We start from the raw sequence: 15,985 nt of genomic DNA, 5'->3' as shown, positions 1-15,985 counted from the left end.
CATAATTTCCTCTCAGGGGGCTTGGTCTCTGTTCTAAAGCAACTGCACTCTCATGTCTACACTCTCATCTCTCCTTGTAGGCCAGTCAGTCTTTGGTGGGAACATGAGCAAGATAGGCCCCCGAGTGCCTGTTGGCCTCCAGCTGGCCACGCTCTGCAGTGGGCTGAACTTCTCAGGCCCAGGCTAGCCTTGAGAACCCTGCTGCCTGCTCCCAGACGTGAACATGTGCACTAGAGGCATCTGTGGGCTTCTTAAACTGTCCTGAGGAGAAGCTTAGGGGACTGGCAAATCCTTCTCCTTCTGCTATGCACTTCTCATCCCTGCATGGCCTCACACTGCTGACAGTGAATACAACTTACTTTTCTAGAAGTACCATCTTATGTTGATTTGTAGCCTACTTTTATAAGAAGTGCCTAATAGGGATGTACTTTAAAAATTAATGTGATAAACTTCATGGATATAGTAGTCTTAAATCTGAGAGACTTTATTGCTACATTTTAGGTCTCTAAACTTCTGAATTCTGGAGTATATTTAATACATAAAGAACTCATAACGCTGTTAGAAGATGAATCACTAGAGGTAATTTTTTTTTACTCTTTGGTTTTCTTTTATACTAAGTCTGAATGAACTTATTAATGTCTTTAAACTTCTTGAGAATCACACTAACTCTTTCAGCTGTCTAACCCTAGGAAGGTTAAATGAGTCTTCAAATTGGAAAAAAATCTTAACAAAGAAATAGATTTATAAAAATTCTGTGTATATGTGTTTATTAAGGAATATTTGGTAAATGCAGACAAGTAGACAAAAGAGCACCCATAGTTCCAATCACTGTTGCTATTTGGATATATTTTCTCATTCCCTCCCTATCTATTGGGGACTCCTGTGACGTAGTGGTTACGCGTTTGACTAATTGCAAGGTTGGCAGTTCAAAACCATCAGCTGCTCCACGGGAGAAAGATAAGTCTTTCGACTCCTGTAAAGAGTTATAATCTCTGAAAGTCACAGGAGTAGTATAGTGTAAGTGAACATCGACTCAATGGCATGAGGGCGGGGGTGGTTTGAGGACCCTGGAGGAACAGTTGGGTACATGTTGAACTGATAACCACCAGCTAAGTAGTTCCAACTACCAGCTGCTCCATGGGAGAAAGCAAAGGCTTTCTGCCCTTGTAAAGACTTACGGTCTCGGAAACCGACAGGGTCAGCTCTACCCTGCCATAGAGAGTCCCCATGAGGTGGAATCAACTGTCTGGAGTGTTTGGTTTTGATATCTATTTTGCACAAGTGTGATCTTCTTTTGCATCAGTACTGTTTGGGTAGCATTATATAACTGTGAAGGTTTTTAAATACTTTATTTACATGCTGTATTTAATGTGTCCTATCACTAAATGATCATTTCCAAAGATCGACTCATCAAGGTAATTGAATGTGTTTCTTTTTGGCAAGAAGATAGCAGGATAAGAAACTAGAATTCCCCAAATATTGCTTGATAACCAATACAGTTTCTGGGTCAAAACTGACCTGTGTAAAGTTAGGGATGAGTTAACTAATCTAGATTAGAAAAATGTCTTAATAACTGCAACAACTCTATTAAAAGGTACTAGATGCCCTTATAGTTCATCTTCCAGAAATCCTGGAACTGATGTCTGGTGTTGGAGAAAGCAGTGGTCAAGAAAATAAGGTAAATACCATCACTCAACAAAGTCCTGCAGTCTTTCCCTGCTCTCCAGGGCGGTGAGCAATCAAAATGAAGCCCTGTGTGGAGAGCATTTCCTATTGGACTTGCCACATAGCAGGTGCTCAGTACATGTCAGGTGACATTTGAATAGCTTGAATTTTCCCTACAGTGCTAATGCTAACATAATTGTTATTTGTGTTCCTCAGAGTTTACATTCTTATTTCCAGTTTTCATTTGCATTAATGATTATTCTAAGAACATCAAGTAGTGAGAACAAGGAGGCAGGAATTTAGAAGGTCAAAGCTTGCTGACAAGAATATATAATAATTTTGACTTTAGTTTGAAGAGTTGCTGTTATAATTAATCTGACAGGAAGAATAATGACTCCCAATCTCTATTTCAAAATTTGCAGTAGCCCTAGATTTTATTTGTGGATTTTTCAAAAAGTGTCTCATTTCATCAGATAATTATCTCCTTGTGACAACTGAGATGCCTCCTGCATTCTGAAATGAGCAAGAGTTCCCTCCCCCATGTCCAATTACATAAGACTGAATCATCATCTGATGGAATGCTTGTGCTGATGATCATCAATTCTTTTGACACCTGCTCTCTTTCAGCTATCAGCTCTGCCAGAATTCATCCCTGCACTCACAGCTGCAGAACAGCGAGCAGCAGCCTCTTTGAAGTGGAGAACTCACGAGAAGTTACTGGACACATACGCTTGCCTGCCACACATCATATCAAGTGACCAGATTTATTACCGTTTCTTACAAAGAATGTTCACAATCATGATGACAAATGTGAGTCAGCACCTCTTTCTTTTACTCCTTTGAACACGTGGCTGATTTAGACCTGCCAGACTCTTCATATCCTCAGAGTGGCAGCTCCATGCTTCTGGTCTAGGAGGATGTGATCTTCCACGCTAAGGGGGAGAGGGAATGAAAACACAGACTTAGGCTTCCTATTGCTTCCCCATGAGTGCTCCTTGGAACAAGAAGTCAACAGGTGGCTCCTCTACTTAGCTTATGTTTATTATGTGGACAGTGTCGACTCACTTGAAAGTATGAACACCCACTCTGCACTCATCGTCATGCTTAGCTTTGTAGATCAGGTTGTTAGGCAAAAATCTGTATTATATAAAAATGGAAGGTGACTACATCAGGTCACAAAATAGAGGATGATTACATTATTACATAAATACCAAATTACATCAAACCACTGAGGATCCTGGCCCAGCCAACCGACACTTCACCTTAACCATCTCAGCCAACATTACTCTTGTCTCTCACCTCACATTCATGACTGCCAGACATGCATCGTCAATACAAAGTATCGCAGAACAGGAGAGTCAGTAAGTTGGGGGCAGTTGTCGCTCGTGTAAAATGAGGTTGAGAATCAGCGTCGGCTGAGAGTGAGTTTGGTTTCAGCTTTTGGTTGAGAAGAATCTGCGATGTCAACAGCAGACCTTGTGCTCTGATGCACACCTTCTATGTTTCCATGCCTCCCTTAACTATGTTGTTCTGCCAAGGGACCTCAAGTCATCTCAGAAATAGAATGGGTACTTTTCCCTTTTATAGTATCGTAAGGATGACTGAGATTAAGCAGTTGCTTAACTGAAAGGTTGGCAGTTCAAACCCATCTGCTGCTCTGTGGGAGACAAATATAGCTGTCATTTCCTTAAAGGTCTTGGAACCCCTATGGGCAGTTCCACTCTGTCCTGCTGGATTGCTGAGTTCGAGGTGACTAGACAGCAATGGGCTTTGGGTTAAAGGGTGACTATGTAACAGATACAGATTATCCAAGAAACATGGGTTTCCTACTATGAATAATCTTATAATTAAGATACAAAAGCAAACAATGAAATCCTCTCAAGTAGACCTTATAATTTCTCAAAGCGGGTTGTACTCACCCTCCTCTTCCCCCTAGCCCTCCCTCCCCAAGTGATTTGTCTATCCTTTTCTCTAGAATCTTCCAAGAGGATTATTTTAGCCAGAGTCCACTGTACACTTAGTTTGCCATTCTGCTACCACCTGTTGAATGATAAAAATGTGACATGTCATGTTTGCTTGATACACTTTTTACAAATCAGTTTGATTTCTCATTGTTTGTTCTCAGGGGGCATAATGAATCATAACAGCCATATCAATAACCTAAAAGCTATTTTTTTTGAAGATTAAAAAAATCTTCATTGGTGCTACTTGCAACTTAAGTAAAAAACCAACAGTGTGCTAATAGGTACACTCTTCCAACTGAGTGTGCTAATGGGGACCCCCTTCTTGAATCGGCACACACCCTTCCACATGCTTATTCCCTGGAGCAAACCAAAACTGAGAAGCTGAAGGCCCTACTGTAGATGGACTCTTTTGAAAACATGGTTTTAGCAACAGTAACATCCTGGTCTGTTTTATACTCCATAGCATGGGTGCGTACTACATTTCACATAAAATTAAGAAGCGTTTGTTATACTTAATGCGATTTGTTCTAAGATCTGGCATTACAGAAGTGAATAAATAGACAAAACCCTTCTCTGGGGGAGCTGACCTTCTAAAAGTGGAGGTGGTGATGTGGTGGGAGTGATAGGTAATAAGATAAAAATTCATAGCAGATATGATAAGAGCTATGACAAAGGATCTTGTTTGTCTCAATTAGGTGTGAAGCTAAGAATACATAATTATTCCGTATTGTTAGTATCTCTTATCAGAAAAGAGAAGTTATTTAAACACAGGGTGAACAAAGGAATTTCAAGCCTGAAATTTTAAAATAAATAAATGCATGCCACACTGAACAGGACATATGAGGGGTACCCCCCTCCACCTCCAAAATGGCAAAAAAGCTATGCTGGGCGGAACTTCATATTACACATTTTTTTCCTGCTAGGTGAGCATCAAGCAACTTGCTCTGAGTTAGTGCACTTAGTGGCGTCACCTGGGAAAGTTCTCTCTGGTCACAGTGAATTTTTTCATAAAAGCAGTTTCACTCAAACCTCACTTTTTGTGATGGCTGATTTAAGAGAACAGTGTACCGCTATGAAATTTTGTTTCCTGCTTGGGGAAAATGCCGCAGACACTGGTATGATGTTGAACACAGCTTACAAGGACAGTGTGATGGGAATGTGATGGGAAAAACTCAAATGTACTAGTGATTTTCTTATTTCAAAAAAGGTGAAATGTCGATGGATGACAAACCTCATTCTGGATGTCAACTTCCCAAATGGACAAAAATGTCAACAAAATTTATGCATTTGTGCTCGAAGACCAACAGTGGATCATTGAAGAGTTGGGGAGGTTATCTGGTCTATCATGGAGCTCAGTTCAGTAGATTTTAATGGAAGATTTTGGAATGAGAGGGGGCACTGTAAAATTTGTGCCTTGGGTTCTGACTGACCAGCAAACAGAGCATTGAGTGGAAAGATGGCATGCTTTGAAAGAACAGCTCAGAAGAAATCCAGATTGCCACCCCACCCCCCAAGGTTATTACTGGTGACAAAACATGGTGTTATTCTTATGACCCTGAAAGCAAACATCAATCAAGCCAGTGGAAGATGCCATTTTCACCTTGCTCAAAAAAAGTTCGTCAAGTGAAATCAAAGATCAAAACAATGCTCATTTGTTTTTTTGATGTGAAGGAGATAGTGTATTTCGAGTTGGTTCTACCAGGTCAGACTATTAATCAAGCTTTCTATTTAGAGCAGTGGTTCTCAACCTTCCTAATGCTGCAACCCTTCAATACAGTTCCTCATGTTTTGGTGACCCCCCAACCACACAATTATTTTAACTGCTACTTCATAACTGTAATTTTGCTACGTTATGAATTAGGCAACCCCTGTGAAAGGGTCCTTCGAACCCCAAAGGGGCTGTGACCCACAGGTTGAGAACTATTGATTTAGAGGTTCTGAAAAGATTACATAACATTATGTGACCAAAAAGACCTGATTTGTGGCAGATGGGGAACAGCTTTTGCAACCATGACAATGCACCTGCTCATGCAGCCATCTCAGTGTGCCAGTTTTTGGCAAAAAAATCCCAGCATGCCTCTCTTACTCTATACACTTACTCACCTGACCTTGCTCCGTGTGACTTCTTTTTGTTTCCTCGAATGAAGAGGGACATGAAAGGACAGCGATTTGATGATGTAGGAGAGGTGAAGAAAAAAATGAGGGGAGGTACTGTCAGCCATCCAAACCAGATGAGTTTGAAAAATGTTTCCAAGAAAGGAATCGCAGACTTGACAAATGTATGAAGTGTAATGGAGAGTACTTTGAAGGGGATAGGTTGTTTTGTAAAAAAATTTAAAGACATAGCCTTGAAAAAAATTCCATTTTGGGGGGTACCCCCTCATATATGATTATGATAGTGAATTTTCTGTGATGAAAGCTGGCACTTAGGTCTTCTGGATCAGTGTCCTCTGGAGAAGAGAAAGTTCTTTATTTTTGGTTCCATGCCTAATCGTCAGTCTGCACTCATTTTGACAAAATTTACTGGGTGCCTACTCTATGCTACGGACCATTTTAGGTGGTTAGAATAGTGAACAGAAGTGAACAAGTACGTGTTCTCCTTGAGCTTACATTCTACATGATGAAACAAACCCTTACTTAGAAGTGTCCTGTAACAGGTCCGGGGAGCCCCAGAGCAGGGGGAGGGGGACTGGGGTGGAGGGTTGGAGGGTGCAGCTGCAGCTGCAGTCTGTGGGTACACTTGGTGTGAGGCTGGAACTGGGAAGGCGTGGGGCCTGGAGGAGCAATGCCATCTGGTTCTGGGGGTGCATATGCCCCAAATCAGGCCTGCTGGGCAGCAAGGAGCAGCAAGGGTGCCTGTGGTCGAGGGAGATGAGCTAGCCTGGCCCACAGCACACAGACCTTGAAGGCCATGAGATGGCCTCAAGCCGTCCGTCTGTCTCTGTAGGCATGACTCGGAGGTTTCAGGAAAGACGTGACAAAGCTGGCTTTACCCCCTTTCTTCCACGTTAGTTATGAAGGCTTTCAGCGATGCAGAAGAGCAGAGCAAAGTTATAATGAACCTCTTGCTGCCCGTCACCTGGAAGCCCTGGGGCTTAGTGGGCTGCTCCACAGGAACGACGAAGCTTTCCGCCCCATAAAGACTTGCAGCCTCTGGAACCCTGTGTAGGTTCGCTGAGTCAGAATCGACCCAACAGCAGGGCTCTTTTATCCGCAGCCTCTAGGTTTAACAGTTACTAACCTTTTGCCATACTTACATTTTATGCTTTCTTGAGCTGCAGTATTTTAAATTACGCCGTTGCCGTTTAGTTGATTCCAAAGCACAGGAAACCCGTGTGTTTCAGAGTCAAAATGCACTCCAGAGCGTTTTTCTATCGCTGCTATCTTTCAGAAGTCGATTACCAGGCCTTTCTCCCGCCTTGCTGTTGGGTGGATTTAGACTTCTGACCAATCAGTTAATAGCTCAGTGCTGAACTGTGTCACGTTGGGCAAACATTTTAAGTGATAGATGCCATTATATGATGAGGCTTCAAATAGTTCATGGAAAATGGAATTAAAAGTTAATGGAATCGTCCTGCAAACTTTTTAAAGCCTCCTTGCATTTTATCCCTGAACATTTCCATATTCATCTCTAAGAGATAAGGTCATTTCCCCATACAACTATAATACTATTATTCTATTGAACAAAATGATCAATTATTAATATAATTTAATAGACTGTCCATGTTAAAATTGTACCAGTTATCCCCCAAATGACTTGTAGAGTTCGTTTATTTCCCACGGGATCATCCATTGCCTTCGGTGTTACATGGCTTACTTTTCATTGGATTCAGAACAGATCCCCTGGGCATCTTCCCCCTCCCTCCCCGTGCTGTCCTTCTCCTCCTCACATTTCTTGCCCTTTGATTGTGAAAAAGATGTAGCCTGTTGTCCTGTGGAACGTTTCCCCTTCTGACTTTGTCAGATTGTTTCCTTTCCAGCTCGTACACTAGAGGTTAGGTGCGAACGCTTGCATAGATTAGGTTCAGGATTTGGGGAAGACTGCTTCAGAAGTGCTGCTGTGTGGTTCATCATGCAGCTCATCAGCATGGTGTCCCACAGGTGAGAGTGGCTGTGTGCCCACGGCAGCTCTGTCCTCCCCCTGCCTGCCCTTCTGCCTATTGGCATTGTCATCTGCATGCGCTACTTCATCAACTTTTTATCCATTAGTTTTAGCATCCACTGATGGCCAGGATCCCTAACTTCATGAGCACAGTGATTCTTCAGAAACCCTAGCATTTCTTCTGAATTTTCTGAGCACGTTCTTCTTGTGAAGAGGTGCTTTTATTTGCCCATCTGAGTTATTTGACTCCCTTGAAATACACTTGCAGTAGGAAAGCCAGATAAGCTTTCTAATGGTCCATTTCAGGAGCCAGGACTTGTGGTCTTCGCCACTGTCTCTGATGACAAATCAGTTTTGGTTTTCTCTCTCTCTTTTGTAATCGTCGTGGACTCATTTTTACATTAAATGATGTTTTAATAAATCACCTTCATGGCTTTTTTGGCGGGGGTGGTGGTGTTCAAGCTGTTACAACTTCTCTAAGCTGACTTTGATAACCCTGTTGATAAGATTCCATATATGGTTGCTAGCTTCCTTGATTTCTGCGCCCCCCACCAATTGACTTGTTTATACAGTAAGGATGACATTAATTTAAATGACTCATCGACACTCATTACTGTTTAGATGACTCTGACTCATGGTGACCCTGTGGGGCAGCACAGACTTGTCCCCCATGGTGTCCAAGGCTGTCGTCATGTGAGGGAAGGCTGCAGAATGCCACATCTTTCCCCCACAGAGCAGCTGGTGCACTTGAACCGCAGGCCTTTTGGTTAGCAGCAAAGTCTTTAAACATTACATTGCCAGGCCTCCTTTGTAAGATTTTGTAATGTATAGAATGTATATATTTTCATATGGTAGCGTGTGTACATTTGAAATTTCTGTTAGTATACATGTGTTGAAGGCAAAGGGTAACATGTTTTTACTTAGCTCATGCATCCAAAATTCATGTCTCTTAAGCCCAGTGGTATTTCTATTACATATACACTTTTCCTAATTTTACATTCTTAGTTAGAATGAATATCCTGTATTTGTACATTCAACAGATTAAAAACACCACATGGAATAGTGTCCAACAGACTGAAAGGAAAATGTATAACACATAAGAGGGAGGAAGCACGCAGTACTATCTCAGCAATGTAAAGTCTCATTCTATTTGAATTTCAAGGATCCCTGCTATAATAGCCTGAAGTTTCAGTAATTGAATATTGTAATATTTATATGTAAGTAAAGAAAGATGGTGAACATGTATTCCACCTGGATCCAATACACTTGGTCAAAAGATTCTTTTTTCTGAAACACAGTTGTACCCCAAGCCAAATAAAATCAGGTGGTTGGATTTATTTGAAATTAAGGGTCTACCCGGTGCTTGACAGAAGTTCAAAGGATAAAGGGGTTTAGAATGCTACTAAGAATGATTGACATTGTGCTCCATGGGTATGAAGTGTTATCTGTGCTGTGGACCAGAGTTTCCATGGAATGACACTGAGGTTGAAGATTAGCTAGTTAAGCCAACAGAGTAGACTAACATCTGACCTGGGATTTCTGAATATGCTCTAGCAGATGCTTGCTGATGGAAGAATGACAGGGTACAGGGGACTGACTAGGAGAATGACTGCTTGAGGTATATTTGAGGGGAATGTTGCTCAAGATGAGGTTACAAGGAATCAAGGGTCAAATATAAATCCAATCTTCATGATTTAGAAATGACTCTGACAAATCAAAGCAACTTTGTAATGTGATGTATTAGCTGATTTGCCAGAGGGTCGTGAGCACTCACGTATGAAGACATTTTCAGGGGGACATACTGCAATGATCTGAGAGGCTGTGGACAACACTGCTTTTACTTTTAGCCAATAACTCAAACTTGATTTGTGGTGTCACATGATACAGAATACCAATAGTTTAATTGTCTGTCTTTTTTGTTTCTTTAAGAATGTCTTGCCTGTCCAAAAGGCAGCATCACGAACCTTGTGCATTTTTCTGCGTTATAATCGGAAACAAGAGCAGAGACACGAGATCATTCAAAAATTAATTGAACGTAAGTGATTATTATTTTTTTTTAAAAACAAAGCACACATACTGGATGATCTTAGTGAGATGTGACATACATTGTATACTGTATTACCATGAGGAATTCTTTTGATATTGCTAACTAGCTGGTGTGTGTTTTGTAGGTTCATTTTGGTTGCCTATTTTAGATATCTCTAGGATAAAGCCAGATTGGTGATGAATGAATGAAATCGTAGCTCTGGGTCTTCTGTCATACATTTCTACACTTGAGAAATTAAAATGCATGTATATATAGGTTGAAAGCCTTGCTTCTACCCTGATCTGGAACTAAGATATAAGTAGAATACCAATTAACTGGATCATTTATATCATGTTCCTATTTTAAATATTAGCAAAATTGACAGAATACAGTTTATTGTTGTTTTTCTTGAGTAGAGACAGCAATCGTAAGGTTGTGAATCAGGTGGGTGGGTGGCTTATAATGTCTTAAGAAACCAAGTCCATTAACAAATGGAAATCAAATTTGTTAAGGACTGAAATCAAGGCCAAAACCTTAATTAACCATCTATATCTATTGAATTTGTACATTATTGTACACTTGAATTGACTATACTGCTTTTTTTTAAGTGCATGTAAGGCTTTATAGGCCATCATTATTACTGGATTATACACGAACAGGTGTTGGAGTAACATGCTCTGATATAAATTTTTTTTAAATCATTTTATTGGGGCTTATACAATTCATCACAATACATAGATCAAGTGTGTAAAGCACACCTATACATTTGTTGCCCTCATCATTCCCAAAATTCGCTTTCCTCTTGGGTTCCCGGAATCAGCTCATTTTCCTTTTTCCCCCTCCCCCTCCCTCCTCCCTCCCCCCTCCCCCATGAACCCTTAATAATTTATAAATTATTATTATATCTTATCCTACACTGCCCGGTCGGTGTGTCCCTTCACCCACCCCTCTGCTGCCCATCCCCCCAGAGAGCAGGTTATATGTAGATCCCTGTGATCAATTCCCCCTTTCTTACCACCCCCCCCTTCCCTCCTGGTATCGCCACTGTCACCCCTGGTCCTGAGGGGTTCATCTGTCCTAGATTCCCTGCATTTCCAGTTCCCATCTGTACTGCTGTGCAGCCTCTGGTCTAACCAGGTTTGCAAGGCAGAATTGGGGTCATGGTAGTTGGGGGGAGGAAGCGTTTAAGAACTAGAGGAAGGTTGTGGGTTTCATTATTGCTATACTGAACCATAAGTGACTCATCTCCTCCCCACTACCCCTCTGCAAGGGGGGGAAAAATCATATCATCATCAATGAGGGTGGCGTGTGATGGGGAGCCAATGCCCATCTGTAGACAACTGGACTATACTGCTTAATTAAACTTTGTTACCCAATATAGGCAGGTAAAAAGATTTTCTGGCTATAAGAGTTTACTATTCGAAGACTGACTCATTATATATATATATATATATATATGTATATATATGTGTGTGTCTCTAGATATACACATACATATATATATAAAGATAGAGAGTACATAAAATATCACGTAAGAAAAATGATATTCCATATCCTCTAATCTTTCGTGTTACATTATATTTTACTTTATTTGTCATTTTTCAGTGGCAGGACCTCACATTTATTGTGAAAGCCGATTCTATTTGTTTTCAGGTATCAAGAATTTTGCCCTTGGACATTTAAATAAGGAGGGAATTATTCTTTAAATATTGACTCAAATTATTGTTAATAATACTGCATCTACATGTGACTTTATTTGCTTCAAGATATTTTAAAGGAAACCGGAGGAAGAGACGGTTCATGAGATTGTTTGAATGATTTTGAAGTTAGAATTCTAGCTGTACCTTAAAGCAGCTATGGACTCGAACTTCACAGATTTTCTGTATCCTTGTCTGTAAAGAAGGATAAGCATGCTTATCTCACTGAATGGTACTTTAGGATTAAATGAAATAATATGCGTTAACGTACCTAGTCCAAAGTAGGTGATCAAACAAATGGTAGCTAATAGTCAATCGATGGTCAATAAGCATTTCTGGAATTGAATACAATGTTTAATAAGAAAGTGGAGCAACTAACTAAAACACTTCTACAGGTTTAAGAGATGTCAGTAATGGTAGACTCTCAAAATGTGGAGCTTATAAGAGTTTTTTTTTTTCTCTTGACATATTTTGCTGAAATTTGGGGTATGGATAAACCTGCCATGGGTTTTGTCTGGCTTTGTCATGTAATTCCATGTAGGACAAATTAAACTGATAACCATTTTTGTTGTTTTCAGAGCTGGGCCAAGGAAAAAGTTATTGGAATAGACTTCGATTTTTGGATACCTGTGAATTTATTATAGAGATCTTTTCCAAGTCATTTTTCTGTAAATATTTCTTTCTACCTACTATTGAACTGACACACGACCCAGTAGCAAATGTGAGGTATGATACCAACCCAAGAAAATATTGGAAAACTGTAATATCTTTTTAATATACTTAAAATAGTGAATGTACTCAAAATCTTTCTCTAGTTGATTTAAAAGTCAAAGGAAGACTTTTTTTTTGGAAAATCTTAGCAGCCTTCCTTGAAGAGTGGGTATCAATAATTCTTGGAAACATCATCTTTCCACGGTGTCTCAAAATATTTTGTTTTACTGGGTGGAGAGAGAAGTAACTCTAAGTCAGGAGATGTTGACTAGATCCTGTTCGTTTGTCTAAGACTAAAGTAAAAGAGATGAGTTGACACGCTGGCGGCAGCAATGGCCTCCTCATACATAAGGACAATCAATTGTGAGGATGGTGACGTTCGGGGCACTGTTTCCTTCGGTTGGACCCGGGCCCCTATCAGTCAGAACTGGCTAGATGGCACCAAAGAGCAATAAAGTGAAAAAGCCAGCGAGCAGCCTGTTGCTTCAAGGCTGACGTGGAGGGCGTGTGCCCACTTCTGGGGGCCAGTGTGTGGAGAAATAGAGCTGATCTGAAGTTTTGTCTCAGTTCTTCATTTGCTCATCTGCCTTACGCGTGTGAGATCTATCTCGTGTTCACTGGACTTGATTGACTCGCTGCTAACGTTAGATGGACAAGCCTGAAAAATGACCTGCTTGGAAATTAAAGGAAAGAATGAATATGTTTTATGTTTTTCCTCCCAAAGGAAACATTGTGTAAGAGGGATTCATACATGGCATAATGGGTTGACACGAATTAAAAATCCTCAGCCACTAGGTTTCTGGGTGCTCAGCTCTGTGGCTGACCCCATGGGAAGAACTCCGTTTTATAGGAGGGAAAGACACCGTCAACATCAGTTGGCCAGAGGTTCCCTCAGCAAAAGCCTACAGCTTCCTGCTATGTGTCCGCCTGGTGGCTGCACTGCATTTTACTCTGTGCGAACTATGTGCGTCTTTTATAAACAACATGATTTACATTTTAATGAGTTTTGACATGTGGAGTTGGCAAGGCCATCGGCTGACAGGTTACTGACAGTCTTGCTACTGAGAGAAAATATTCCAAAAAGAGTTGTCAAGGAGGTCATCATTTAAGAGTTGGCTTTGAATTTGCAGTGTGAGAATATACAGAAAACACCATTGTCTTCGCTTTATTAGATTGGTTTTGTTTCATAAAATTTCCAAGTGCATCTTCTGTGGGCTCTATACAAGAGAGATGGGGCTTCGTTGGAGGGAAATTTAGGGTAAATCTAAATGAATATGCTGATATAGTAAAACCTGCAAAAGCAAAACCTTTTTAAGACAACTCTGCCAGAGGAGGAAGACTTTAGTACTTTCTACTAGTTGTGATAGATGGATGGTCAGACTGCACCCTGTTAAAGGCAGAACACTCGCCAGGCCTGGATGAACAAGGCGGTCCACTGAGCTCTGGCTCTCACCGATTTCTCTAGCATTTAGGATTTCGGAGCCCTCGTGGCACAGGTTACACATTGGGCTGCTAACCACAGGTGGATCTTCAGACCCACCCTCTGCTCTGAATGCATGACGACAGCTGCTATCAAAAGGCAGCCTGCCAGCCTCTCTCAGTATACACCAGCCCTGGCAGAGATGGGGACTCTTTGCAAAGCAGAGCCTGGCTTCTCCTCTAAGCAAGTTACTCCTGTTAGAACAGTGGTCTTCCTTTCCCCCAGATACCCTCACACCTCACTGGCATTCTTTATTCTGCCAGCGTCTTCTTTTTACCCCTAACCAGACTGTAGTGTGGTGCCTTAGGCTTGATCCTTTCATCTCTTCCTTCAGGGGTGACACTTACTTCATTGGTGCCCTGACTAATCTCACAGTTTATATAGCATCCTACCTACCATGGACAGCAGTCTGGCTCTAGCAGTCCGCTTGACATTTCCCCTGAACTCAATCTGTCCAAAATGAAACCCAAATCTTCTCCATTCACCCTTACACCTTCTGCAGCCTCCTCCAGCTCACTAAATAATTATTTTCTCTTTCAACATGCTGAGACCAAAAATATAACTCCTTTCTCTCTATTGCCTCACCTCTCATTTCCCAGCACACCCTGTTGTTTGCAAAATATGTCTGGAATTCAACTACTTCTCATCACCTTCATTCCCCCTCCTGGCCAGGCCACCCTCACCATGAGCCTGTATGACTGTAAGAACCTGCTTGGTGGCTCCTCCTCTTCTTCTGACCTGGGACACCTATAGTCTACCTTCATATAGGAACCAGGTGGTACTTTTAAAAGTAATGGATCCCTTCAGATAACTTGCCCCCTCTGCTCAGAACCTCCCAGTAGCCTCTTACCCCGCTCAGGCTAAAAGCCAGGGTGTGGCAATCATTTCTTCGGTAAGAATTAATACCGAAATAGTCCCAAGAAGTTGGATATTGAAAAAGTCCCCAAAGTCGAACTCTTGCGAGATGGTGGGCTGCTCCATCTTTCAGTATATTCTCTCAGCTCTCGGAGCTATGTCCCACAGAGCTCTCGGAAGCCTAAGGAAGTATCGCACATGGTGGTGGGGACTGTTTGGTCTGAAGATCAGGCAGCGGGGAAGCCAGATGCTGGGGCCAGAGAACATGATCCACTCTTGTTCTTGTTGAGCTCACACCCCTTGCTTCCCAGAGAGCTCATTGTATACCCAGCAGGATGGCATTGCAGGGAATCCTGTTGACAATTACTCACAGGCAAATCCCATTAGTATCTTCCCCCACCTTCCTACCAGACCCATGCAGGTAAAGGTTGTTTGGTGAGAGTTCCAGAGTGTAATCAAATTTCACTCAAATGTAATAATCTGTTCTCCATCCCTGGACTGTACCTTATGAGTGTACTACCTGGGGCTTCTGTAAGTAATAGTAACTAAGCTGACCATTAAGCACAGTGTGGTCTGATTCACACCCTCCACTAAAGTCAGACCTCACTCTCTTCCCATTCCTATCTGTTAGTGGACCATGCGCTCTCTCCACCATGGGACCACAGCCATGCTCAGAATGATTACGTCTCACATAAGGGATCATGGCAGTAAGGGCCATATTAATTGAGTATAACTCACAGGGTCCTTAGAGTGGTCTGCAGTGCTCTGTGTAAGCTGACCTCCTGGTGCCTCCTCTTCATTCTATCTGGTCACAGCAGCAGCTTGCCCCATATGGGGTACACTCACCACGCAGGATTTGTGCCTCCCGCTGCCTCTGTCTGCCATGCCCTTCCCAGATGTTCACAGGTCTCATTCTCGAATTGTCTTTGGCCTAATATCATCCGCTCAGTGAAACCCTTTCTGACCACCTGCTTTTAAAATGGGGGCCTAATTTCCCTGGTTTATTTTCCCTCTAAACACTTAACTGAAACCTTGCAGGACATTTTGCTTACTTTCTTACTCTCTCCTGCCCCCATATAAAAGGTAAGCTCCATGAAAAGAGAATTTTGCTACTTTTAGCCACTGCTGCATTCTATCTTAGCACCCAAAATAACATTGGCCTTATAGTAACCCCAAGCCCACTTCCATTGAGTCAAATCCAACTCATAGCGACCCTATAGGACAGAGTAGAACTGCACCTTAGGGCATCCCAGCCACATATTTAAGGGAGCAGGTTGCTACAGCTTTCTCCCAAGGAGTGACTAGGGGGTTTGAACTACAGCCCTTGAGGTTAGCAGCCCAACACTTAATCCACTGCACCACCTGGGCTCCTTGGGGTCATAATAGGCGCTCTCTCTCTCTCTCTCTCTCTCTGTATGTATATATATTGGGGTCATAATAGGCTCTCTCTCTCTCTCTCTCTGTATGTATATATATTGGGGTTAT

The 15,985-nt window shown here is 41.8% G+C and overlaps 1 protein-coding gene across 5 annotated transcripts in view; it reads left to right on the top strand.

The window, feature by feature from the left end:
• PPP4R4 (protein phosphatase 4 regulatory subunit 4) overlaps positions 1-15,985 on the top strand; it is a 130,287-nt gene that overhangs the window by 91,895 nt on the left and 22,407 nt on the right. For all 5 annotated transcript variants that reach the window (XM_045287814.1, XM_045287816.1, XM_004698777.4 and 2 more), the window contains 5 exons: positions 502-579; positions 1,595-1,678; positions 2,293-2,475; positions 9,661-9,766; positions 12,033-12,180. In XM_045287814.1, coding sequence (XP_045143749.1) covers positions 502-579; positions 1,595-1,678; positions 2,293-2,475; positions 9,661-9,766; positions 12,033-12,180 — 599 coding nt within the window. The remainder of the gene's footprint in view (positions 1-501; positions 580-1,594; positions 1,679-2,292; positions 2,476-9,660; positions 9,767-12,032; positions 12,181-15,985) is intronic.

Source organism: Echinops telfairi, unplaced genomic scaffold (genome assembly GCF_000313985.2).
Source record: "Echinops telfairi isolate 266 unplaced genomic scaffold, ASM31398v2 ScPeMD7_18;HRSCAF=68, whole genome shotgun sequence".
Taxonomy (NCBI): Eukaryota; Metazoa; Chordata; class Mammalia; order Afrosoricida; family Tenrecidae; genus Echinops; species Echinops telfairi.
This window is presented reverse-complemented; position numbering and strand designations above follow the sequence as displayed.